At 32.3% G+C, this 26,642-nt stretch overlaps 3 protein-coding genes across 5 annotated transcripts; all 3 read right to left on the reverse strand.

Moving 5' to 3' along the window:
* Positions 1–14,920: 14,920 nt before the first annotated feature.
* Positions 14,921–19,069, reverse strand: LOC108814685 (uncharacterized). 3 transcript variants are annotated; one of them, XM_018587302.2, is made up of 21 exons: positions 18,716–19,069; positions 18,451–18,548; positions 18,296–18,382; positions 18,081–18,213; positions 17,957–17,975; positions 17,788–17,855; positions 17,678–17,696; positions 17,517–17,605; positions 17,409–17,427; positions 17,249–17,337; positions 17,137–17,155; positions 16,971–17,056; positions 16,864–16,882; positions 16,587–16,786; positions 16,360–16,502; positions 16,083–16,274; positions 15,920–16,010; positions 15,687–15,846; positions 15,497–15,607; positions 15,334–15,430; positions 14,921–15,216 (listed from the first exon to the last, which is right to left on the reverse strand). In XM_018587302.2, the coding sequence occupies exons 1-21, from the start codon at positions 18,818–18,820 to the stop codon at positions 15,168–15,170; spliced, it is 1,893 nt and encodes a 630-aa protein (XP_018442804.1). In that variant the 5' UTR covers positions 18,821–19,069; the 3' UTR covers positions 14,921–15,167. The 3 variants fall into 3 exon arrangements, with proteins under 3 accessions (XP_018442804.1, XP_018442803.1, XP_056847497.1); XM_018587301.2 differs by having other exon boundaries at positions 16,858–16,882; XM_056991517.1 differs by lacking the exons at positions 17,409–17,427; positions 17,517–17,605 and having other exon boundaries at positions 16,858–16,882.
* A 1,489-nt stretch (positions 19,070–20,558) lies between these two features.
* Positions 20,559–22,856, reverse strand: LOC108818482 (probable lactoylglutathione lyase, chloroplastic). The gene is made up of 9 exons (XM_018591468.2): positions 22,622–22,856; positions 22,329–22,509; positions 22,122–22,246; positions 21,970–22,034; positions 21,660–21,872; positions 21,495–21,542; positions 21,207–21,314; positions 20,963–21,103; positions 20,559–20,854 (listed from the first exon to the last, which is right to left on the reverse strand). Exons 1-9 carry the CDS (start codon positions 22,743–22,745, stop codon positions 20,813–20,815), a joined length of 1,047 nt encoding a protein of 348 aa, XP_018446970.1. The 5' UTR covers positions 22,746–22,856; the 3' UTR covers positions 20,559–20,812.
* Positions 22,857–23,499: 643 nt separating this feature from the next.
* Positions 23,500–25,802, reverse strand: LOC108817196 (aldehyde oxidase GLOX1-like). Its single transcript, XM_018589837.2, has 2 exons — positions 25,243–25,802; positions 23,500–25,002 (listed from the first exon to the last, which is right to left on the reverse strand). Exons 1-2 carry the CDS (start codon positions 25,660–25,662, stop codon positions 23,671–23,673), a joined length of 1,752 nt encoding a protein of 583 aa, XP_018445339.2. The 5' UTR covers positions 25,663–25,802; the 3' UTR covers positions 23,500–23,670.
* Positions 25,803–26,642: the final 840 nt, after the last annotated feature.

Below are 26,642 nucleotides of genomic sequence, written 5' to 3' on the forward strand. Positions count from 1 at the left end.
TACTCACATACACGTAGACATCATACCCATTATAGATAATAAAAAGAAAAAGAAATGACTAACAAGGGAACTGTATCCCATACTTTATCTCACCATGCATGATGCACATAATATTATATTCTTTTGTATATCAAGAAAAAAGAGCTTTGATATTTTATTTCGAAACTAAAAGAGTGTCTATTTCTCTCTCTTAGTTAAGGGTAGTGTGCCATGTCAACATTTCTAAGAAATAGCAAGATTACAAAGGAATCTTAAGCAACCCCACGCGCATGGTGTTCTTTTCTCTTGTATGATACTGTGGAGTTTGGAAGCTGTCCTTGTCATCGTGTGTCGGATCAAATATCCTTTCGGCAACCCAATTAACCCAAGATCTGAATACTTGGTTATTAAAATAACAACCGCTGATTCATTACTAAGATTTACTCCAAAATTCAGTAACTTCAAACCAATTAATAGGGCTAACATTAACAGGCCTAAAATGTAATTTCACATCATCAGTTCTTTTCCACGTATTTTTCAATTTTTTTACTTATTTAGTTATTTTACTAATATGTTTTGACCAAAAAAAAGAATAGTTATCTCATCAAACATTGCTTCCAACATATAGAAAATCAAGCTCCATTTTAATCTTTTATCTACAGTTCTTTTTACTAGCTAGTAAGAGCAAAAGTATCAAAGGTTCATGTGAAAATTTCACACAGTATCCAAGAAAAAAATAATATTAAAATATTCAAAATTGATGAACCCGTATCGCAGAGGTTCGCGGCAGTGAACCCGTGTTTTGACTGTTACGTGGATCTCACGACGCGTGGCGACCACGATTGGTCTATTATTAATTTTTTTTTAAAAAAAATCAAACCAAAAAACAAATAAAATAATAAAAAAAGAACCTAGGGAATCGAGCCCCACAGGTTTATCAATGCTGATGCCCTAAGTACGCACCTCTTGAGCAATCGAATAGTGGTAGAATCTTCTATAGAGCATCTTCAATGTACACTTCTATATTTTTCTCTAAAATAGAGATCTCTATAATAAATGTCAATTTGCTCCAATGTACACTTCTATAATAGAGTTTCTCTATTTTAGAGGAAAATATAGAAGAATTTCACTTTTTGCCTTTATATTTAGACTATCTCTAACCTATTGCTATTTTCACCTCTATAATAGCATTTTCACCAACCCACCTCTATTTCTTCCTCTATAATAGAGATCTTTATTTCTTCCTCTATTTATAGAGAAAGAAATAAAATTCCTATATTTTTTATTCTACAAAATAGATATTGATATTTTAGAGAAATACATTGGAGCATATCTCACCTCTATTATAGGGTTTCTCTATTTTAGAGGTGAAAATAGCAAAATACATTGGAAATAGTCTTAGAGATGAAAATGGCAAATCTCTATATTTTCCCCTATAAATAAAAGAACTCTATTATAGAAGCATACATTGGAGCAAATCCACTTCTATAATAGAGTTTCTCTATTTTATGAAAAAACATAGAGATATAAATAGAGATGAGTTGGAGATGGTCTAAGGATTTCCAAGTTTATTTGAAGTGAAAGTTACAAAAAAAAAAAGTGAAAGTTACAATCCGCTCTCCACATCAACATGTTTTGTTTGCACACGTAAGTTGCAGCTCTCGAAGAGATTAATCCCTTGGAAGCCCATACTTTATCAACTAAAAATCTTGTAGTCATTTTTATTACACAAAGCACTAGTTGGCGGGAAAAGATTGATAAAGGACAACAAACTGTAACATATTTTCACCAAAAAAAGAACTATTACATGTAAGAAACAGTATCTGTTCAAAAAAAAAGAAAAAAAAACATGTAAGAAACAGTACTAAATATTGAATACTAATACTCATAGTTTTTCTCGCTTTTGTGAATGCTAACCATTAATGGTACAACGTAGCCCTTAGCATCAAACCCTATTTTGTTATCAGCATCGGTAATTTTGATTTTATATATATATATATATATATATATATATATATATATATATATATATAGATCAATTTATGATGCTGAATTACGAAGAATCCTAAATTTTGAGAAAAAATAAGATTTTACTCTAGTTCAGAAACTCGTTAGACGTTACACATATGTTTGGATAACACTTAGCGATGAATAAAAAAATCAGATTATGCGGAAATTAATCGGCAATTTGTTTTGGCATATGATACATTTGCGAAGGAACAAAAAAAAAAGTTGCATAGTGTAGCGGTTAAGGTTACCATCGTCTGTTTAGCAACCCAGGTTCGAGCGAAGGAGAAAGAATTTTTATAGGTTTTTAATATTTAAGTTAAATGAATGGTAACATTGTTATTTACATGTTGTCTTCCTCTTTACATCTTTATGTTTTCTGCAATTTCATAGTCGACGGCTCCCTTTTTTTACGAGTTTTAGATCAAGTTTCTTTATATTGTTTTCTTGCAAATTTCATAAATCCCATGCATATTGGTCGTTTCTTTGGGCAAAACGAGCAATAATTTAAGATTTTCTTAGACATCCAGTTTTTTTACCAATTTTCTCTTGATGGCCGGAGACTGTACAGCTGTCAGCGGAGTGTTTTAAAACATGGAGTGATATACTGTAGTAAAAAATTGTTAAAGATACTACAATAAAATCAATTACCCGATGAAAGGGTATTAATAGTTATGAAATATAGTAGATACGGAGAATGTGATTAGTTAGTTGCACACTAAGCCCGACGGACCATGAAGGTTGCCAAATATGACGCGGTTTTTCTGGGGACGCTGGCTCGATATGCAAGTAGCATATCCGAAAGCTACACTGTCTCCCGAGAAAAGCCCATGACACAAAGCTTACTAGACCTGCGCACATTGCTTCAAAGTTACATATTGTACTTTCTGTTTTCATTTTCAACTCATTGACCAGTTTGACGCATCAAATTTGAGAATGCTATAAGTTAATAATTTCATTAATTTGAGAATGCTAGAGCCTAAGTCAAAACATTACTATATTTTATTTCTAACCCATCATTTTTAAAACGCGTGGGCTTTGGTTTGATTCTTTTGCAATCTTTGTTCAATAACTAAAAACGAATTAAATAGCACATTTGTACGGTTTAAAGCTACTATAGATTATTAACTTCAACATTATAATATTTTTTATTCGTTCTGATGTGAATGACAAGATTAATCAGCTAAATTCGTAAACCCTTTATCAAAATATTAGGAAATTTTAGACCAGCAAAAAAAATATTAGGAAATTAAAGTTCTCAAATAATATTTTAGGAAATTATGAAGAGGTGAGCATTATGTCGGTGTTACGGTAATGTTGCAGGGAAAAGAATATTGTTTCTAATTTGTTACTTCTCGAAAAAAGGAAAATAATTATCTAAAATTTTACAATCAAAATAACGTTTGATAAAAGAAATAGCCAAAACAATTCAAGAAAAGATTCGTGAAATTATATCCTTATAATATTGGACAATAATTATTAGAGATGAAAGTTTTTTACTAAGTTTTTATTGGGGTCGAAAGTCGTAAACATGTTATATGGAACAATAATGATCAAGTTTTACTTTAACCACATATGAAATGTCCTAGACATGCATTTTATATGTGGGTCACCCATTTAAACAGGCTGCATACTCGCTCTTGTATTGCTACATGGGATGCGAACATTGATAAATCTTGTCTATTGTGTAATCAGTGTTGAGACTAGAAATCACTTATTCCTTAGGTGTTCCTTCAGTGAACAGTTTGGAAACTAGTCATCCATCGCCTAGGTTACAGACCTGTTCTGTTCCATACTTGGAGTGCTCTTATCACTTGGCTCGACACTGATGACAACGTCTGTCCTTTGACACTTCTCCGGTTAGCTGTTCAAGTTGTAATCTACAGCCGCGCAATAACCGTTTCCATAGTTCAACTTCATCCGTCCCACAGCGTATCTTCAAGGACATAGCCCGGATGCTGCGGAACACAATCCTTGCTAGGAGAGGACGCACCAGCTTTCGGAGACATGCAAATTTGGCTCAAGTTTTCCTAGTAGTCTGTTGGCGTTTTTGAAACCCAACTTGTAAGCCTAATGCTGTTTTTAATCTTTTTTGGGCATAATTCGGCTTAACCAATCTAAAACTTTGTAGTTTGTACAAATCGGCTTTTGTTTTAATGAAAACTAGATTTTGACCCGCGCTTTCAAAGCGCGGATTTATTTTCTTTTATTTTTTCTTTTAAATTGACAAATATTTAGTAAATGTCATATTTTGTATATTTGTTTTTTTATAAAAGACTTAAGCTTTTTTATTTTTCTTTATCGTGTTTCATTTTAAAAGAGTATAGGCCAGAGCACAATATCCGAACCCGAAGAACCAACCCAAAACCGACCCGAAAATCAGGGTTTCGAACCCGATCAGACCCGGGGTAAATATCCGAATGAGTTCTAAATTGCTATATCCGAAGAATCGGTCCCGAATCCGACCTGAACCGAGAACCAAATGAGTACCCGAAGATATCCGAAATATATCTAAAATATATATGTTATAATTATATTTATAATTATTTTAATTTTTAAATTGATATTATAAGTTAATTATAGTAGTTATTTTCGGTATTTTTGAGTATTTTTGGATAAAATATGATAGTTTGGATAAAAGTTTACCCAAAAAACTATATAAAATGTATATTTTTGGTTACTTTTGAATAATTTGGATACAAAAATTTGAACCGAATAAGATACTTTGGTTACTTTGAGTACAAATAACTGAACATGTTAGATACTTTGGTTATTTTGGAGGTTCTTATGCATGAGAACCGAATCCACCCGGACCCAGAAAGACCCGACTCGAACCTGACCCGAAATTTTATAATACTCGAATGTGGTTTAATTTCAAAACCCGAATGGGGTTTAATTTCAAAACCCAAAAAACTCGATATCCGAAAGAACCGATCCGTACCCGAATGGGTATCCAAACGTCCAGGTTTAGTGAGTATTTATGTTTAGAAAATTAAACTTTATTTTTTAATGAATTAAGTTGGTATAACTCTGATATATTAATTTTATTATGTGGTTAGTTTTTTAATAAAAAATTATATACTTTTAATAAAGATTTATACTTTTCAATGAAAAAATTCAAATTTTTTTATGAATGCTTAAATTATATTAAAAAGAAAAAACATAATAATTAAGTTATTAATTTTTGTTCACTACACAAAATATAAATAATGGTTGAAAATAAATTATTTGAATTTGGAGAAAAAAATAAGAATTAGATGTTATTTCTTAATCGGCCCAAATGGCCCAAAAGAGATGATGTAGGCAGTGGGCTGGATCCAAAAAAATAACCCAATAAAAATGTGTTATTAATATTACTTGATTGCCCTTAATGAAATAATCAATCTTAGTTAAAGAAAGGGTAGATTTAGGTAAAAAACACAATAAGATCCTGCTTTAATAGTATAGATTCATATATTTATAAAAAATATTACTTTAACTTATGTCGTTCATATTTAAAGTTTGGCCCCAAAGAATATTAGGTATATTACATCTTACATCGGGAATTCTAAGAGACATCTATACTATTAAAGCAGGATCCTATTGGTTTTTTTACTAAATATACTTTTTTTATTAACATTGCTTATTTCATTAAGGACAATCAAGTAATACTAATAACATATCTATATTGGGTCATTTTTTTGGATCCAGCCCATTGCCCACATCAGATCTCTCTTGGTTGGGCCATCTGGGCTGATTAAGAAATCAGATCTAATTCTTATTTTTTTCTCCAAATTCAAATAATTTCTTTTCAATCATTCTTAATATTTTGTGTAGTGAACAAAAATTAATCACTTAATAATTATGTTTCTTTTTAATATAATTTAAGCGTTCATAAAAAAAATTGATTTTTTCACTGAAAAGTATAAATATTTATTAAAACTATATAACTTTTTTATTTAAAAAATTAACCACATAATAAAATTAATTTATCAGAGTTATACCAACTTAATTCATTAAAAATAAAGTTTAATTTTCTAAAACATAAATACTCATTAGACCTGGACGTTCGGGTACTCATTCGGGTACGGATCGGTTCTTTCGGATATCGGGTTTTTCGGGGTTTGAAATTAAACCCCATTTGGGTATTATAAAATTTTGGTCGGGTTCGAGTCGGGTCTTTCCGGATCCGGGTGGGTTCGGTTCTCATGCATAAGAACCTGAAAAATAACCAAATAACCAAAGTATCTAAAACGGGTTCGGTTATTTATATTCAAAGTAACCAAAGTATCTGATTCAGTTCAAATTTTTGTATCCAAATTACTCAAAAGTAACCAAAAATACCCACTATATACAGTTTTTTGGTAAACTTTTATCCAAACTATCATATTTTATCCAAAAATACTCAAAATACAGAAAATAATTACTATAGTTAACTTATAATATTAATTTAAAATATTAAATAATTATAATTATAATTATAATTATAAAATATATTTTTATATATATATTAACATTTCGGATATCTTCGGATACTCATTCGGTTCTCGGTTTGGGTTGGGTTCGGGACCGGTCCTTTGGATATAGCAATTTAGAACTCATTCGGATATTTATCCCGGGTCTGATCGGGTTCGGGACCCTGACTTTCGGGTCGGTTTCGGGTTGGTTCTTCGGATCCGGATATTGTGCTCATGCCTATACTCATTTAAAATGAAACACAATAAAGAAAGATAAAAGGCTTAAGTCTTTTATAAAAAAAAATAAATATATGAAAATATGACATTTACTAAATATTTGTCAATTTAAAAAAGAAAATAAAGGAAAATAAACCCGTGCTTTCAGTTAAATATTATATAAAGAGTTAGGATCAATCCACTAATCACCAATAATATGTTAGATTCAGGTTAATTATGAGTTTCCAATTTAAAACTAATTCGTGATTAGTGGATTGGTCTTAACCCTTTATATAATATTTAATGTTCTTTAGAATTCTCGATATGGGATGTAATATTCCTAGTACCCCTCCTTGAGATGATGCTCTTATCGATCAGAAATCTTGAAACTTTAAGACACTTATATTCGGTCGAGCGAGTTAATTACGACCTTTATATCCGGTCGGGTAGGATTAATTACGACTTATAAATCCGATCGGGAATGGTTAATATTAATTATGGGTTTAGGGTATATAGGATATAGGCTCTGATACCATGTTAGATTCAGATAATATTATGAGCTTTCAACTTAAAACTAATTGGTGATTAGTGAATTGACTTTAATCTTTTATATAATATTTAATGTCTCTTAAAATTCTGGACGTGGGATGTAATATCCGTAATAGATAATTCTTTTAGTTGTGCTTGTTTTTTTCTACAGAGGAAATTTTGTTCCTGGTGTCTTAGCATCTCAAATATGTATTCCACAAATGTATCCTTCTTTACTGAATGAAATCTTTAGTGTGAAAAAGAAATGTTATGTGGGGCATAAATGCCCCAGTGATATGACAAATACGAGACAATACCATTAAACTTATCGCGTTACCTCGAACCACCGGATCCAGAAATGAATCCGAATTTTCTTGTCTTTTTACTTTTTTACTTCTTTTTTTTGGCTCAAGTCTTGTCTTTTTGCTTGTTCATCTTATTGTAGGGTCTATTGGTTTTTTTGTCAACTTTTAATTTTTATCATCATGAAATCCAAGTTATGCAATTTCTTGGGTCTATTAATTATTCAAGGGATTATTAAACTGGATAAGATATTTGTTTAACTAATAAGAAATAATACAAAAAGTGTTATTTTTCTAAGAGGAAAGGAAACAATTGTTCCCACAGCGTCTAGTATAATAAACATGTAATGTACGGATGAACACCGGTCGACATGTGATAATCCTGTGAAGAGCATGCTCTTTGCCTCTTCAAAGGTCGACAACGATGGACTTTACATGTCTTGTTAAATAATTTTTATAATAATTATACAACTCTAAATAATGGAGTCGTAACTAGTTGTTGGAAACTATAATTTATGTCTTTAGGTGATACATGTTCTTACTTCAATCAGTATACTACTCTCTCAGTTTCGTAAAATTACATATTCTATAAAAAAAAATTGTTTCGAAAAGATCTATTTTTTTACCTTTCCAATATATATTTTATTTACTAATTACAAACTTTAATAAACTTGATTACACTTATTAAAATTTTATTGGCTTATATTTATAGAACAAAAAATAATCACAAAAAATTATAGATATATAAATGAGATTTAATATGTTTTATTAATATGTGTGAAAAATCTAAAATATATAACATTTTGAGACTGAGGAAATATATTGGTTAATAGCTGTATAGAAAATTATATTTCTTAGGCATTATATTGCTTAGTAATTGAATTAAGCAACCGGTTTATTAATTGTTATGGCAGGTATTTAAAATTCCAAGATAAATTAAACCCAATGGTTTTGAATTAAAATAAAACACACCAGGTCGAATTTGGATCACGTTTGGATATTTTGAGAACTCCCTATGGATCTGTAAAAGTTTAGGGGAAGGCTGACATGTTATCAACGTAGGACAGCTTCTTTCTATGAGAAGCGAGATAAGTCGAAGATTTCAAGGGAAGTAGACTATAAATATAATCTAACATATGTTGATTCTATGAAAAGTTGGATCTATTTGAAGCTTCAAGGAAAGCTGAATGATTCAATTGAGTAAAATCGCAAGTTATACAATTGGACAAACTGAGTAGACGGTTGGACATTTGCACAAATAAATTGATATTTTTGTTTACCCAATTAACAACAAAATTTATAAATAATTTTTGGTAAAAAAAGTTAAACTGTTAAACTGCAAATTTATTTGTCGCTAGATAACAAAATTTGGATTCAGTCCGGATTCCTCATTTTCATTTTCTATTTAATATGAGACATTTTTAAAAAATATATTTTTTAATCACCCATTTTAACTCTTCATTTTTTCATTCAAAATAAATTACTTCATAATGCTCACGGTAAAATTACATCATGTCTAGACATCCCCATCCAAAAACCAATCAGAAAAATGTTTCATACCACTTTATAAAAGAACGAGTTCTAACAACTAGTTCAATCTGACGTCAGGATTTATATTCAAAGTGCTTTTGTGTTTGGGGTCTAATTCGTGTCCAAATGCTTTCTTTTCCTTGCGTTTAAACTGAGGTACATCAAAAAGTATAGACAAAACTATTAATCATCATAAAACGCATAGATATAGGGGTTGGCAATAAAACGCATAGGGTGGTGTGGCCATGCCATTGTTTGTGACTGAGACAGAAGAAGTTAGGCTTAAAGTCCAAATGTTAATGTGCGGAACAATTCTGCTCTTATTCTAACGAGTAACAGAAACAAATATATATTAATTTTTTTATTGTTAACTATGGTATAATGCAGTTTTATCCATCATGATTCAAAACCTTAAATTACGAAGAGTGGGTTACTTTTTAAGATACATTGTTCTCTTTTTTAACATGATATTGCACTTTCCGCGGGAGACACACAATATCCTCTTTTCCTTTATGTATTTTTACACATGTATCTCTCTCGTATGGTTAAAGGAAAGAAGCGTGGTTAATTTTTTTTTTTAACAGGTTGCTTATTTTTTATTATTATTCATTCTATTTTTGTTTTTGGTTTGTTTTTCTCAGATTTTAAGATATACAAAACAAATATAACTGTTACAACAAATTGAAATTTCTTTTTCTCTATCTTTTAAGATCCATATATATATATATATTAATTATTTTAGCAATTATATAATAATATGCATGGACATAAAAAGTGTGGATGAAAAAAATCTGGACATATACAAAAATACATAAACAAAAAAATATGAATAAAAATGAATGAATAAGGTAAAAAAAAATTAAAAACTCCAGCACAAAGGATAAATGTTAGTGTGTTATTGTGAAAGATCGTTTGTATTTTAAGTGAGTCTTTTTGAGAATTTTTTATTAATCTTTTGAGGTATTAAGATTGTAGATTAATAGATAAAATGTTTTATTTAATACATTAAATAATATTTTTTTCTTTATATTTCAATATCCACTCATGATATTTTTAATATTTTAATATTTATATAAAATATATAGACATGGACTATGAATTGTGGATGTAACAAATGTGAACACTGATGAAAAAGGTGTAAACCAAAAAGACATGAACATGTTTGTGTGAATATGTGGAAAGATGTTGTAAGACCTATAAAAACGAGTAGGCATAGAAAGTCTAAAAGTGTGGACATAAAATATGTAAGATTCAACACAATTCATTGTACTCAATCCACATATTTTGAATCATAAAATCTTTATCCACATTTTTGGTATCCACAAACATTGATTTTGTATTTTTTTGTACCCGAAGAACATAAAACATGACTGAAATGTATAATTATAAAATTTGGGACTAATTAAAAGAGAAATCTGAAAATTTGGTAAGTCTGGAGGCAAACTCAAAAACTTACATAAATACAAAGACCAAATATGCAAATGCATAATTCTTGATTGCAGATGCAATCGAGCTTTCTTCAATGGCGATTCCGAGATCGGACGACTGCAACTTCACCAAGATGATGGACGAGACTTATAGACCACCGGCACTGAATCTATTAAGTCGGATGTAACTGCTCTTGGTGTTGAGATGCTTGGTCTTCAGTTTCCTCATGGTTCGCGGCGGGGTTTGAGTGAGAGTGTTATGACTGCGGTGAATTCGAGACGAAGAAGTTGACGCAGAGAGGATGAGACAGAGACTAAGAATAGAGAGAAATTAGGGCTTGAGAATTGGGAGAAAAAGATCTAATTTCGAAAGTTCGTTTATCTTTCTATTTCTTTTTATTTTTTAATTTTTGGCCAACGTGACATGTGAATATTTTGGTTAACTCAATATAGTTAAAGACAAGTGTAGTTAGGTTAAGATTGAGGGTATATATGACATTGTAACAAGATAAAGTGTGTCACATGGGTGAAGTGTCTTAATGTGTAATATGAAACACAAAATGTGTCTTAGAGAGTTAAAAAATCAAAATTCCAATCATCTCCAGACTCGGACAAAAATCTGGAATAGACCAAATGGTCTCAGAAGAGTCTCACACAACCAAAAAAAATCTATGTGGACTACGTTAGGTTAAATAACAATATTATCCTTAATGATAGTCCCCTCTCAACCATTAGATCATTTTATCTCTCAATTAATCTGAACCACACGATTTTTTTTATTTTTTCTTTTCTTCTTTTCTTTTTTGGCTAGGACCCACTTCATCTTTCTTCAACCATAAGATCATTTTCTCATCTTCAATCACAGCCACACGATTTCTCTTCTCTCCTTTAGATATGTATGACCAGTATAACCCATACAACTAAACATGTTAATAAATCATATAATTATTATAACTAATATAATTGGTATAGAAATCATACAATTCATCTGTAATATACAATTCATGAAACTGACACGACTAATAAATTAAGTTTTCTATATAAAATAAAAAAAATATCTTAATTAGTTTGTGGTGACAAAAATACATTTATTTTATTTGAAGGGTTTTAATATTTTGTTAAATTATTACATTATACTGTTAATTTTATATTATATACCTTATATTATAAGGTTTCTAAATTATATTATTCACATTATTATGAAAATAAAATATTCAACATAATTTTACAAAGTTATGATGTGAAAAGATTGATGCAACTAATACAACTATATATCAAATCATACATGGTATACTGGTATAACTGGTACAAATATGTGATGTGTAAACAAACATCAAACAGATTTTTACAAAGTATTGATGTGAAAATATTAACAAAACCCCTAAAACTAGCATATAAACAATTGATATAATTTTTTATTATATATTAGACGAGTATTACTGGTACAACTAGTACAACTTTGACATTTCATAAATTGATAAAAAACAATTTCGTATTCCATATGAGAAAAAAAAAACAATAACATATCCCAATTGGTATGTATTCAAAAAGTTTCTCATAATTTTTTTGAAGTTTTGAAAAAAACATTAAAAGTGATTACACAATTTCATAAGTTTACATAATCTACCTTATACTTTTAAGGTTTGTTAACTTATTTGTTCATATAATTTTTGGAAAACATACATGAAATGTATTTTTACAATATTGATGATTTCATTGTAACCGGGCAATGTCATGTAAACATAAATAAGTTGAACAACTAAGGTAATTGTATTTATTATGTGGTACAACTAATATTTTTCGATTTCACTTTCAAAGTACAACTATGTACAAACTGGTACAACTGAAAAACTAGTACAACTATGTATCGACGGTATAACTAGAAAACTAGTACAACTATTTGTTATTTTATTTAGTATAATTTTAAATGTGCATCACGTTTAAAATGTGTATCATATTTTAAACATTGTGGTTGAACACTAACATCGAGTAGTTGTACTAGTTGTACCATTCATATATATTATTATCACTTGTCATTATTTTTAATCAATTATTTTTTAAACCAAAAGTATTATGATATATTATTTTTTAAATAAAAAGTATTATGATATATTGAGTAAACCTTGTTAATTTAAGAAATATAAGAATAAAAAGCTATATGAAATCATTTTTGTGAGTGAACCTTTTTAAATCAAAATTTACATCACTTAAAAAAAGTGACTCTGAAAGTGGTGATGTAAATAATCAATTGATGTAAAAATATAAATTATTTGCATAAATTCATTGTACACAAAATTAGTATAATTTTAAGTAGTTATTCAAAAATCTGTATCATTTACAACTACTGATTTATATAATTTACTAATTAAATGTAATTTTAACAAAATTATTTGATTAAAATGATTTATTTTGTTAAATAATTCTTAATTAACATTTTTACTGATTAATTTTATTATTCAAAAGTTATCCAAAAAAACAAGTTTAACATCAAAAGAAATATAAGCTATAATACCAAAAAGAGCATAATTTTTACCACCAAAACCAACATATATTTTCAAAGCAACACCAAAAGCTATCACTTCACCAACCTGTATGCCTCCTCCTCATGTCAAACATCATCCTCAATCCAAATGTTTACTTTTTAAACTAGTTGTACCCGTTGGATTATAATTATCATAGTCCAAACACTAAAAACGAATGATTATGCAATATTTTGGAACTCGTGATGAATTCTAAGTTATATTTAGTATACTCTTCTATTGCAAGATTTTCGGCTTTACTACTGTTTTCTTTGGATTCAGTATTAAAGATGATTTTTTTTGGAAAATAGTACAACTAGTACTACTGGTACAACCGCTAAAACAAATAATTATCTAAATATATATTATATAAAACAAAATTTTAATATATTTTTACAAATCCATAAAGTATAAGATTAGACCAACTTTTCATTTATTTTACATCATCATCTTCTATAGCATCATTCGCACGCTGATAGTTATACTAGTTGTAGTTGTACTAGTTATACATATTTTAGTTGTAATAGTTATACTAGTTATACATGTTCTAGTTGTACTAGTTATACTAGTTGTAGTTGTACTAGATATACTAGTAATATTATATGTTCTTCATTGTCGGAAATTTTGTACATTGTAGATGAGATTCGATTTTATATGAGAGAAAATGGATTGATAAAGATGTGAAATTGACCGATTTGGGATGATAACGAAATTTTCTAAGGTTTGGAGATTTTTTTCGATTTTGATTTGGATTTTGGGATGGAGAAATTTTGATAAAATTGAAAAAAAAAAATCTGGGTACTTAAGGTTGAATCAGGATTGATTATGTAATAGATGAAAATGGAACAATATAGAATGGATTAAATGAGTGTTAGTTTGGTTTTTGAGAAATAGGTATGTTTGTGTTTAAAAAAAAAATCATTTTTCAAAAAAGTTATAAAAGATGAAGATGAAACGTGAGAGTAACAATTGAGATGGAGAAATTTGAGAAATTAGGGATCCGGATTGAACAGGGTCGGATTAGTGGGCTAGGATAGTAAATGGTTGGGTTAGTAAATAAGTAGAACTTCTTAAATTTCATGGTCTTTTCATTTTATTTCTGATTTATTTTTAATTCATTTATTAAATGAAAAAAAGAAGAGGTCCATTATAGATTTTTTTGACCCCTCCTAGTCCATCTCAGCATTTGATTCTCCAGACTCCAAGCCACCCTATACAGACAGACTCAGGGAAAAGAGAGCTGTGGCACGGGTGCCAACCTTTTTACTGACCTATATATAGGTTCAACTATGTACTATGTACTCAGTAAAGTTTTCGGCCAGCCCCTGCCTCCATACACACATTCTTGTAACAACTCCAAATTTAGCAAATACGTAAGAAGACTGCATAAAAAAGAACTAATCCACTTTCATAGCATTAATCACTTCACTATTTACCTAATCAAATTTTGAAAGTATATTAACTCTCTGTGCACCAGTAAATTTTTTGTTAGATTGGATGTAGTCTTGCTGAATGTAGACACCGTAAACGCAAGAAAGATAGACTCAAGTTCCATTGGATCGGGTGTAGTCTAGCTGAATGTGGTATCGTAAGCGCAAGAAAATAATTATTTTTAAAATAAACATGCATTCCTAAAATGAAAAAAAAATATTAAATTTTGAAAATATAATAAATATGGATCTAAGAAATTGCAAAATTATAATATATAAATTCTAAACTAATATTTGCCTCAATCGTTTTCCACTTTCTTTATTTTTTTTTCAAATTTTGATTTGTGTTTGTTCACAATAAAGCTGATTGTTGTTTTGAAAAGTTAATCTCGTACAAATAAATTATAGCAGGACTAATATGTACTCATTCTGAAAACACTTTAAATTTATCTTGTCAACATTTTCAGTTTTATATAACCAAACATGTTGATACAATTATTTTAATGAAACATCCAAGATTAAGGTTTCCCCATTATAGTAAGAGTCTGAGGCATAGACAAGCATATCATGTCCATATCATACAATACAATTAAGCCGAACTTACAAAAGAAGCCAAAATGACAAACGGAGAAGATATAGTAAGAGTCTGAGGCATAGACAAGCATATCATGTCAATATCATACAATACAATTAGGCCGAGCTTACAAAAGAAGCCAAAATGACAAAAAGAGAAGATATGAGTTGAACTTTTTAGAATACTGAAAGTTGAATGGTGATGGCCTATTCTCGTTCTTTAATTGATTTCCACATTTGCATTCTTTTGTGCTAGCATCATTTTCATCCTACAAAATAGAAGCAAGAATTGACATTGTTTCATGCCCAAGAATTTGATCAACTTTAAGCTTACAAATCCAACTATTAACAATGCTAATAGCCGGCTTTCTGAGAATTAGCTTTACCTATTAGAAGAGATATACTTCTCTATCTCTTGTTTCTGCTCAGGCTTGAAAGCTAACCATTTTTCATCTGGAGATAAATCATCAAAGGTTCCTAGATCTGTGCATGAATAACAGAATGAGATTTGAAACACTTCGTAAACAGAGAGTTCAGTAAATTTCACACCTTGAAGCAAAAACTTTGGTTCTTCCTCAAAGCACTTGAGTTTCCAGAGAGCAAGACCATCATCATTCAAAAGGATCGGGTCAGTTCTAACAGCATCACATCGTTGCCTCTCTGCAAACAGGTTTCATCAGTTTAAGCATGAAACACAAAATTTGTAAGACCATTGATGATAAAGAATCTTTAGATTTACTTCTAGAAGTTGCCTTCAGCATCTCGCCATGAGCTTCTTTAGCTTCAGCTTTTATTTGAGCCAAAACTTTGTGATGCTCTTCAATGGACAATGGAGCTCCGTTTTTTTCCATATGGGCTTTGATAAGATCACCTTGAATCTTCTGCCTCTGTTGTTTCTCCTATAAAGAAAAAAAAAACAAAGTTTAGCATAATTAGTTTTGATTAAAATCATCTTGCAGATTATAGAAATACCTTTTCCTTTGCAGCTGCAGCCTTTTCTTTTGCTTCCCTTTCCTTGGTTTCAGACTCCTTACTTTTGTCCTCAATGAAATTTCTCATTTTCCTATAATTTTTTTCATACAAGCGAAGTCAAAACGAATCATAAATTACAAGAAAAGTGAATGTGAATACATACAATGTGCAAAGTGATTCATCACATAAGAAGTTGAGAAGCTTGAGCCTTGTTGATGCATCCATTTTCTTATACTCTGAGACACCGGATTTGAAAGTTTCAGGTCGGAAAACATCACTCAGAACTCCTGACTGCAATAGGCACTCTCCAAGAGAACTGAACCAAGTGCTATCTGTTGCACTTAGAGACAAAGACCTGTAAAAATCACGTAAAATGAATCAGAGATAAGAACAGTATATATATACACGTTGTTCGAAGGCAGAAGTAAAAACACTCATACATATCTCTATCATGTGATATTAATTGCATCAACTGGATCATCATCGGTATAACAGAGCAATATTGTTGTCTCCTTGTGTTACGCCCACTTCCAAAAATAGCAGCAACTATTGACTTAGCATGTCCTTGCTTCAAATCAAGAGCCTATTAGAAAATTCAAAATGAAACACAGGTTAAGAGTAAACAGCACAAGTAATGATTACAGATGATAAGTCAAATAACCAATACCTTTCCAAAGGCTGAACAAAACTCAAGAAACTGCAATACATTTCCAGTTTCTTCAATGGGTATGTCAATGCCTGAGACGTTAGTCAAGCTTATACCATTAGGAAGTTTAGCCTCAATCTGAATCTCCTCCTCTTTCACTTTGTTAGTGACTTTGGCTTTCTTGATCTTGCCAGCCGCTTTGTTGTTCTCCTTGGCAACATCTGATTCATAACATTAAAACTTTTAGTTTAGTCTCCCCGTTTTATGACAACTTCAAAGCAAACAGACGCACATGTACCTGCAACCGAAGCATCCTCCTACAGAAACAATGCAACAAATAAGTATGATATAAAAAGTGAAGCTTAGATCGCAAAAACCTTATATATAACATAACGAAATGAATACCGGTTCTGCCTTTGGAAAGCCATTTTTGGTCTTATTCAAAGCTTTCTTGATCTTGCCTGCAACTTTCTTGTTTTCCTTGGCAACATCTGATTCGTAACATGAAAACAGTTAGTTTCATTATCTCCAGTATTAGGATTACTTCAAAGCAAACAGACCCCACTTGTACCTTCAGTGGAAGCATCTTCCTGCAGAAACAATATACTCAAATAAGCATAATATATTAAAAAAATGGAGCCCAGGTCACAAAAACCTTGGATACAAGATAGAGAAATGAATACCGGTTTTGCCTTTGGAAAGCCGGTTTTGGTCTTATTCGAGACTTTCTTGATCTTGCCCGTCGCTTTGCTGTTCTCCTTGGCAACAACATCTGATTCATAACATTAAAACTGTTAGTCTCCATATTAGGACAAATTCAAAGAAAACAGACACCACTTGTACCTTCAACGGAAGCATCCTCCTGCAGAAAAAATATACTCAAATAAGCATAACAACAAAAATGAATGGTAGATCACAAAATCCTTGAATGCAAGATAGAGAAATGAATACCAGTTTTGCTTTTGGAAAGCCAGTTTTGGTCTTATTCGAGACTTTTTTTATCTTGCCCGTCGCTTTGTTGTTCTCCTTGGCAACAACATCTGATCCATAACACTAAAACAGTTAGTCTCCATATTAGGACAACTTCAAAGCAAACAGACGCCACATGTTACCTTCAACAAAAGCATCCTCCTACAAAAGCAATATAATCAAATAAGCATAATATAAGAATATCAAGCATCATCTCGCATAAACCTTGAATATAAGATAGAGAACTGAATACCAGCTTTGCCTTTGGGAAGCCGTTCTTGATCTTGCCCGCCGCTTTGTTGCTATCCTTGGCAATAACATCTGATACATAAAACATCAAAAACCGTTAGTCTTAGTCTCTCCTTCGTAAGACATTTTCAAAGCAAACAATATATAAATCAGCAAGTGCTGCAACTTTCTACCTCCACTGGAAACATTCTCCTGCACAAATAATTTAATCAAATAAGCATAATATAGTAAATTAAAAATAATCAAATGAAGCTCATATCACCAACAAAAAAGAAAAAGAAAAAGAAAATTGAATACCAGCTTAGGCTTTTTCTTCTGATAAGAAAACTTATCATCACCCTCAACCTCTAGAAGCTTAGAGACTGATGATAGCCCACTTGCTTTAGCTATGTGTGTCAATATCCCTGTTGGACTTTGCCCTCGTTTCTTCCTGTAACATCATCATCATCATTAACACAGACATTCACTCTCTCTCTCTCAATAAGCAATAAGGAATATCTGAAAGATGTTACCTGCAGAGACTACAGTTGCAGATGCCTCTGCACTTAGGACAACGCCAATCAGCCAAGGCGCCCACCTCTTCTGCCTTTTCACCATACCTATTGTACATATCGAATCAGTAAACACATAATCAAAGGGGGAAAAGAAAAAGCAAAGCAAAGTAAACCTGTTAAGTAAGCACTTATGACAATAGCTAATGGCACATTGTTTCTCCTTCTTAATGGCTTTGCAGGAGGCAACAATGTCTAGCGTCTTCTGTCGACACTGCAAAGAGAAATTAAAAACCAAATTCAAATTCAAACCCCCACACACAACAATCGATAATCGATTTAACAATTTGGGGAATCTGGGAGCTCGGATTAGAAATTAGTAACCGATCTAAGTTGAATCAATCAGAGTGTAAAGAGTTGTTGTTGTTTGTTTCTCTTTACCTGGTGACAGCATTTGCCGTTACTAGAGTGGTAGATTCTTCCACCGACGACTCGAACGCCCGGGTTCGTTTTGCGATTGGAAGGTTTCACGTCATCCAGAGCCATGGCAAGAAGATGTGAAACAAACCCTAGAAAGAAGCTGAGATACGTAATTCGAAAGAGATACTTCTCGATTGGGTTTGTGGAGTAGACTCCAGAATCAGAGGAGGGAGCAATTTAGGAGAAACGAAAACAGATTGTGGAGAGGGAAAACGAAACGACAATAGCTTTCGAAATTTTTTAGAGAGAGAGGGAAACGAAAGTGTTGAGGAGGGAGAATATTGGCGCTTTCTTATTTTCTTTTTTTTTCATTTGCAGGTGACAATATTTGGAGTTGGTTTGAGAGCATGTCCAATGGTAAAGTTCTCAATTAGAAAATGATGTCATAGTAAGAAAAATATTTTTTCTTTTGCATAATATCTCAAATAAAAACTCTTAAAATATTTTAATTTGAGTAAAAACCCGGTTGATCTATTGGTTTGATTAAATATTCATCAATGTTTCTTCTTGAATTTCATAGGATAGTTTTGAACGGTGAAATTAGACGGTATAATCATATCTATTTAATATTCTTATTATTGTAATAGCATAATTAATTATATTAATATATATATATATATATATATATATTTGTAAATTATTTTTCAAAATGTGATTAGTTTTAATTTTCTTTTAAATAAAGTCAGTTATTTTTTAAAGAATATATTAAAATAATAATATTTTAAAAGTTAGATATTTGGTTAATCAAAAGCAACATCGTGACTGTCTTCAGTGAGATATTGATCTCCATAAAGTTAATCAATGAGACTGGAAGTAGGTTTAGCTGAAAGAGATGAAAACATGATAAATCCTAAGTCCAACCATTCTAACCGAAAATCAAAAGTTAAACCAAACTAAATCAAATCGAAAGAACTAAAACAAAAAAAAAGTTTAGGAAAATTCAAAAACAAACAGAGAAACTGAATTAAGAATCAAATGAGTATCTAAATATTCAAAATATAATTTATTAGCAGAAATATTTAAATTATCTAGTTTTGAAATAAACAAATACCTAAAAAGAAAGTTTAACCTAAATATTTATATCCACAAATATCTAATATATCCAAAAACTGAAATACTCGAAAAGCTTAACTTTCTGTATTTTTTAATTTGAATTACTTTATACTTATCAAAAGGTGTAACCACACCATAACCGGATTGATCCAATTAAATTTAGATATTATACGGTTTTCAATTTTTGTTATCCAAATCAAATCGGATTTCATAAATAATCGAACGTTTCAATTTTTTGAAAGAACTAAAAACCTGAACCAAACTGAAAACGGACGCTTTGAACTAATGCACACAATAAACATGTGCGGTCATTGTAAAATGGAAGTATGTATAAATCGTTTCTTCTTTCTTTAGCCTGAAACAACAACAATCCAGGAAACATATTGTACTGGATTTTGTGTGAGAGCTATAATTGAGATAAAAAAATGCTAGTTCATACCAACGCAGGTGAGAATAAATGCTTCTCGCATTGGAAAAATGAGATGAATGACAGATTGACAGGTAAACAATCATCTAGTTTACAGAGATGAAAGAGTTAGGAGAGATGCGGAGAAGAATAGAGGTTTATATCAATTGTCTTAGTCGTTTTAGCTTTGCCTTCCGAACTGAGTGTCGCTGAACATTTTCTAAAGTACTAACATTGTCATTTCACCAACAACCTTTCGTCAACCATCTATACACTCTGCAAACACTCCTTTCTTCTTTCTTTTGCCAAAGTTTGGATTATATCTTTTGGTTCTGTTCTTATCGATCATTCACTTATCATTTTATTTCAGCGGCAATAATGGTTCAAGTAAAAGTGATATACAAGACGCAACAAGGGATAATTCTGTAGAATAACTACACTAGACTTAGAAAAGTAAATCATTCATTTTGAACAAACTAGATACTCACACTGAGAGATAGAGATATACGAAACCCCAACTGATGTAAAACGAAAAACCCATCCTCCTGTTTCCTTCATAGGCTATGAAACTAGCCATTTTGGTGGCCTCCTTTCTCCTATCACTCCAGTTCTTTGAGAAAATCAACGTTGTCCACAAACACCTGAAAAGCCCAAAAGGTTAGCAACTCGAACACAATTATTCAGAGCTAATTCCATGGAAATGATGAACCTCTCTCTCTATCTCTTTCTCTCAGCATCACAAATCTTACCGACTTCCAACCATCAGGATCCAAACACGCGGTGATCTTCGTGCTTATACCTGGTAAGGGACCAGGCTCCCTCGTGATTTTCCCACCAAAGAGTTTTACAGCCTCTGCGGTTTTGTACACGTCATCCGTCCCTATTGCAATCTGACAATAATTATTTTTGTAAGTTCCAAAAAAATATAGCTAACAACCTCCACATCGAAAGAGATTTTGTATACCCCGAAATGTCAAAAAAAATTATCATTACCTGAGCATAAGCATTTCCTTTATCATATTCAGTGACACCATAGTTATATGTCAGCTCCAGGACTGCAGTTTTATCTTCTGGACCATATCCCATCATAGCTATCGTGTACTGCAAACAAACACTTAATCGAGTTAACACAAACAAAACAAACCACACCAATCAAACAAACAAGCTTAGTAGGATTTGCAGGTAAAACTGAACAGAAAAAAAAACAATACATATAGAAAGTGAAGTTTACGGTCACACACACGAGTAGGAATTAGATTCATGAGGCATATATCATGTTACCTTGTACTCTGGGTTGTCTCTTGTGCGCAGAAGCTCCATTCCAAAAGCCTATAAAGAAAGAAAGAAGCACATGTGATCAGAACATAACAATGCATTCTGATAAAAACGCATATTGGTCCAGCTATTCGACTCTCTTATATCACAAGAATTCCATAGGACTTTAACCTTCTCATAGAATTTGATGGACCTGTCGAGATCACCAACACGGAGCATAACTTGACAAAGAGGTTCAGGTGTAGGACCTCTTTCCAAGAGTTCAAATTTGTAACCATCAGGATCTTCAATGAAGGCGATAACAGTTTTGCCACCTTTGACAGCACCAGGCTCCCTTGTTACTTTCCCTCCCTTGGCTTTTATCAGTTCTACAGTTTTCGCCACCTATTTTTTTGGAAACCGAAAGAAAGAAAGTTCAATTCTTAGGGAATAAAGACAAAGACAAATGAAGTGTAAAAGGGCAAACAACAAGGCGGCTCACGTCGTCGACAGCAATACCAAAGTGACCAAAACCTGCTCCAATGTCATACTTGTCAACTCCATAATCTGGAAAACAAAAAAAAAAAACAACACTTAAAACATAAGCCAAGCCATAAAGCTAAACAAAGAGGGGGCTTAATAATAAACACTTACTATAAGTGAGCTCAATGACGAAGTGTGAATCTTCAGGACCATAACCAAGGAAAGCATTAGTATACTTCTCTTCCGGTATATCACGCTTGCGTAGAAGCTTCATCCCAAGACATTCCGTATAGAATCTGCCAGCAATTAGATATGGCTTTCAGTTTAATAATCTCTTTTGGGCATTTAACAGTAGAAAAAGAAAAAAACAGATTGTACTTAATAGTGCGGTCCAAGTCGCCAACACGGTAAACGACATGAAGCATTCTTCTGTTATCATTTTTGACCCACTTGAGAAGATCCTCTTCCGTAACTGCTTGAGCCGCGTTTCCAGATTCAGCTACTCCTCCTAAGCACCTTACGCTTCTTCTCACAGTCAAAGCCTTTGACTGATTAACATCTGTGGAAACAACAAAACAAAAGATAAATCTAAAATCAAATTGAAACAAGTGATCGATTCCATATATATTTAAAAACGATTGATGATGAATCTAAAGAGTGGAGAGGATTACGGGAGAAAGAAGAGAGGGTGGGGCGAGAGAGATTCCGGGAGGAGACGAAGGGGAAGCGAGGAGATGCAGAGAAGCAGCCCAGGGAAGGTCGGATGGTGGTGGACGCCATTGAAATTATCCTCATCCTCACAGTCTGTCTCTGTGATTCTGAACCTCCGTCGAGTGAAGCCAACGGTGAAGATAAAGCTCTATCAATCCCCTATTTTTTTTTAATTGTCGATTTATAAAAATAGAATAAAAGGAGAGCAGGTTTATCAATTTTTAGCATTTTCCTTTTCTTTTTGATTATTGTTAGTGCATAATTGAACGATGCTCATGAATCACGATATCTGGAATCACGATTCCATTACTAATCAGATTGTTACACGCATAATATATATATATATATATATATTTTTTTTTTTGGTGTAAAACGCATAATATATTTAAATTTTAAGATTTCCAGAAGTATATCAAGCACATTATTAGTAGAGTTTGTGAAATTTTATATTATTTGATTTTATTAAATTATAATGTTTATATGAAAGTTAGAATATTTAAACCAGATAAATTTATATTTATATTATAAAAATAAAATAGTTAAATTTGTAAATATTTATATGGGTAATTCTCTCCAATAGTTATTTTTAATTTGTCATAAAAATAGTTTTCAAAAAATAAAACAACCAAAGAAGTTTTATTTTTTTAAAATTTTTAATTTAAACTAAAAAGACTATCCAAGAAAAATTTTCTATTTTATTTGTATTATTTGCTTATATGGTGACATGGAAGAGCTAGTTTAATGTTAAAAAAAATGGTACTTAAAAGTTGGGTAATAAAATTCATGCATACAACTGCTAATTTCTACAAATTCTTTCTCAATTTCATGGCAGCTTTTACTTCAATGCTCTTATATATCAATCAGAAAAACTTACAGTAATTATAGAGTATCAAAAAAACTTATTCACAATGAGCAAAAATATGGTTTTATTTTACATTTATTATGGGTGAGGGTTGGTATAAAAAAAATAAGGTCATTATTAAATTATCCTGGGAGGAAACTAAAAAAATCAGACGATTTGGATCCATTCTCCAACGCTAGGAACACCTTGGTAGACAACAGAGAGAAGATAATAGCCAGGAGGAGCAACTTTTCCACTGGGAGGAGCAACGGCATGGATCTGATGAAGGTCGCGAACCTCTTTCTTGATATCAAAGATACCCAACATGAGCAACCTCATGTTCATCGACACGGCGTGCGTGGTAAACGGTGGTGCCAACATTGTAACTATAACGTTCTCCTTCGTCACGTCTTTCTGGTTAAGGTTGATCCTTATGTTAAACCTCTCTCCGTACCTGATCTGTTTCGGTGTGGCGGTGTTCACGATGGATGGTCTCAAGTAGGCGAGAGCCGGGTCGAGGTAAGGCGGGGAGTATTTCTGGATGCGGAGCTCGGTCGGGAACATGACGTCGTACTTGTAACCGTCGTTAGTGTTGCTTCCACCTACGAGGACTTTGCCGTCGGGGAGAGCGACCGCGATGGAGTGGTAGACGCGGGGGATAGGGGAAGGAGCGAGCTCTTTGAAACGTTGGCCTAACGGTTTGTTCGGCGCGTAAATGATCGGGGTGAATATTGGGTCTCTGCCGTTACCCCATCCCGAGGTTCCACGTCTCACTCCGTTGATGATTAAAACTTCTCCGTTGGGGAGGAGGACAGCGTCGCTCATGACACGTGGCATCGGCATCGTCTCGGTGATCCATTGGGGGTTCCTACTGGTGATGGTGATCCTGTTGCAATCTTTCAAGGCTGGTTCGTAGACCTTCTTGGTTTCGGCTCGGTAGAACGCGTCTTGTTTGGCGCCACCGCAGATGATGACGTCGGCAGGGATGACGGCGGGGTTTTCGGTGCCGAGGCGGATAGGGAGAAGAGCGGAGGAGGCGGAGCCAGGGTAGTTACGAGCACCACCGGGGAGCTGGGGGAACTCTCTGATGACTCTGTTTGTGTTGGGGTTAAGAAGGATGGAACGGTTGTTGGCGAACATGAAGAGGTTACCATCGGTGTTGAGCCAAACGAAAGGGTATAGATTGTTTTCTGCTGGGTCATCTGTTTCTCTAAGGAGCGGCGAGTCGTAGAGTTTCTTGTTGTCCATCCCTTCGGGAAGGATGTACTCGTAGTTGAGAGCGTCTCGGCCTCCAACGACGACGAATCTGCCGTCAGGGAGAGTGGCTTGGGTTGAGTACCATCTCCTTGCAGCTAATGCCGTTGGATACTCCACCCAGCCGCAGTTTTTGCAGGTCGCAAGGTATCTCGCCGTGTTTCCTCCTCCTTGGAACCCTCCTGTGCTTACCAATGTACCATTTATGGTTAAGCCTCCTGAGGAACACCATGTGTCCGTTGAAAGCTGCCAAATATTATTTCCATAAAAACTCCCATCAAATCTTAAAATAATTATATTCAGATATGTATTTTAAGCATGTGGAAACGGGTGCTTTTAGACAAGATTTGCGATAAATTACCAAACACTTTGGTGTGTTTAGCAACCAAACATAACTTGAAAGAAAAATTTAGCATGTAATTAGAGTCCATATTTCAAATATTCATAATGTTTGGCAGAACAGTAGCAATGAGTAGTTTTTATTACCGCGAGAGGCCTGATGTTTCCGGTTTCGATATCGACGAGAACGGAGTGAGCCCAACAATCAGTGGCACCTGTCTTTGTGTCATAAACATGGCAAGGTACACCAGGAGGGAGTTTGATCTTTGAAATTCTCCAGATGGTTGCATCATAAAACTGCACTTGGTTGATCTTTGGCATAAGAATGGCGTGCATAGCGGATACGCCAGAGTTCTTCAGGAATAACTCCCATTTTCCTGGCCAATTCATCTCAGGAAGGTTTCCTTGTTCCGGTTGTTTTAGCTCAGCCGCTTCGCGTCTGTTCCCAGTCTCGGATGAACCAGCATTGGCTGGGCAGTTTTCTTCCTCAGAGAAGGATGGTTGAGAATAGACTGCCAACAAAACAATGACAGATAGTTTCCATAAGAGTCTTCTCGAGGCTCTCATTTTCTTTACTTTTCTATATATATTTTTTTGGCTTTGACAATGAGAAACGATGTATCAGGTTTTATTGGTTGATGATTTTCTTTTTGGAGAACAAGCTCATGTCTTTGGGAATTTATAAGCTTATTTTTTGCTTGTTTTTGTCATTTCTTTTTTCTTTCTAAATGAGTGGTTAGCAAATTATTCCTCGCCTCGTTGTCTATTTTTCGTAGGGTGGTCAAGTAAAATAAAAATTATTGGCTTTATATTCGGCTATGTTTATGCATGTTAACTGGGTCTTTTGTATGGTGGTTTTTTTTTTCTCTATCAGTTTATTTATGTTCCGCTAAGGTTTCTCTTTTTTTTTAGGGAAAATTTCGTAAAAATACATGAACTAAATTTTGTTAAGTTTTTTAATACCCAAACTTTTTCACTATCCAGTTTAATACCCCAACTAATTATTTTACTCATTTTAATACTCAAACTTTTAAATCTGTGCCCACTTTAATACTTAAACTTTATTTATTTTAATAAAAATACCAATAAGTTTCAAATAAAATTTTAAAAAATCTCTAAAATCTAAGAAAAAAATATTAAAAATTCTAATTTTATTTTAAGATTTAGAAAAGAAGGTAGATAAACCATGGAAAAATTATTTTTTAAAAAATAAATAAATTTGAATGATAAAAATAAAATTTTCGTTTTTTATTTCAGAAAATAAACTAAATACAATATTTAAAACTTAAAAATTTTATTACAAAATTTAATATTTTACACAATTTAGTTACTTTTATTTCTCAAGCACCAAAAAAATTTAGAATTTTCTGAGTTTGTTTCGTAAATTTAGAGATTTTTGAAAATTTTATTTAAAACTTATTAGTATTTTTATTAAAATAAATAAAATTTTGGTATTAAAGTGGGCACATATTTAAAAGTTTGAGTATCAAAATGAGCAAAACAATTAGTTAGGGTATTAAACTGGATAGTAAAAAAGTTTGGGTATT

This window comes from Raphanus sativus, chromosome 7, assembly GCF_000801105.2.
Source record: "Raphanus sativus cultivar WK10039 chromosome 7, ASM80110v3, whole genome shotgun sequence".
Classification (NCBI taxonomy): Eukaryota; Viridiplantae; Streptophyta; class Magnoliopsida; order Brassicales; family Brassicaceae; genus Raphanus; species Raphanus sativus.

Bases quoted from the DNA above. Each gene is read 5' to 3' on its own strand.
- LOC108814685 (XM_018587301.2), bottom strand. From the start codon at position 18,820: ATGGCTCTGGATGACGTGAAACCTTCCAATCGCAAAACGAACCCGGGC. The intron at 18,549-18,715 runs GTAAAGAGAAAC...TTCTCTTTGCAG, and splicing joins ACGGCAAATGCTGTCACCAG to TGTCGACAGAAGACGCTAGA. The intron at 15,431-15,496 runs GTGTGAAATTTA...ATTCATGCACAG, and splicing joins ACCAAAGTTTTTGCTTCAAG to ATCTAGGAACCTTTGATGAT.
- LOC108818482 (XM_018591468.2), bottom strand. From the start codon at position 22,745: ATGAGGATAATTTCAATGGCGTCCACCACCATCCGACCTTCCCTGGGC. The intron at 21,873-21,969 runs GTGAGCCGCCTT...CCAAAAAAATAG, and splicing joins TTGGTATTGCTGTCGACGAC to GTGGCGAAAACTGTAGAACT. The intron at 21,543-21,659 runs GTTAAAGTCCTA...CTTTCTTTATAG, and splicing joins CCATCAAATTCTATGAGAAG to GCTTTTGGAATGGAGCTTCT.
- LOC108817196 (XM_018589837.2), bottom strand. From the start codon at position 25,662: ATGAGAGCCTCGAGAAGACTCTTATGGAAACTATCTGTCATTGTTTTG. The intron at 25,003-25,242 runs GTAATAAAAACT...AATATTTGGCAG, and splicing joins GAAACATCAGGCCTCTCGCG to CTTTCAACGGACACATGGTG.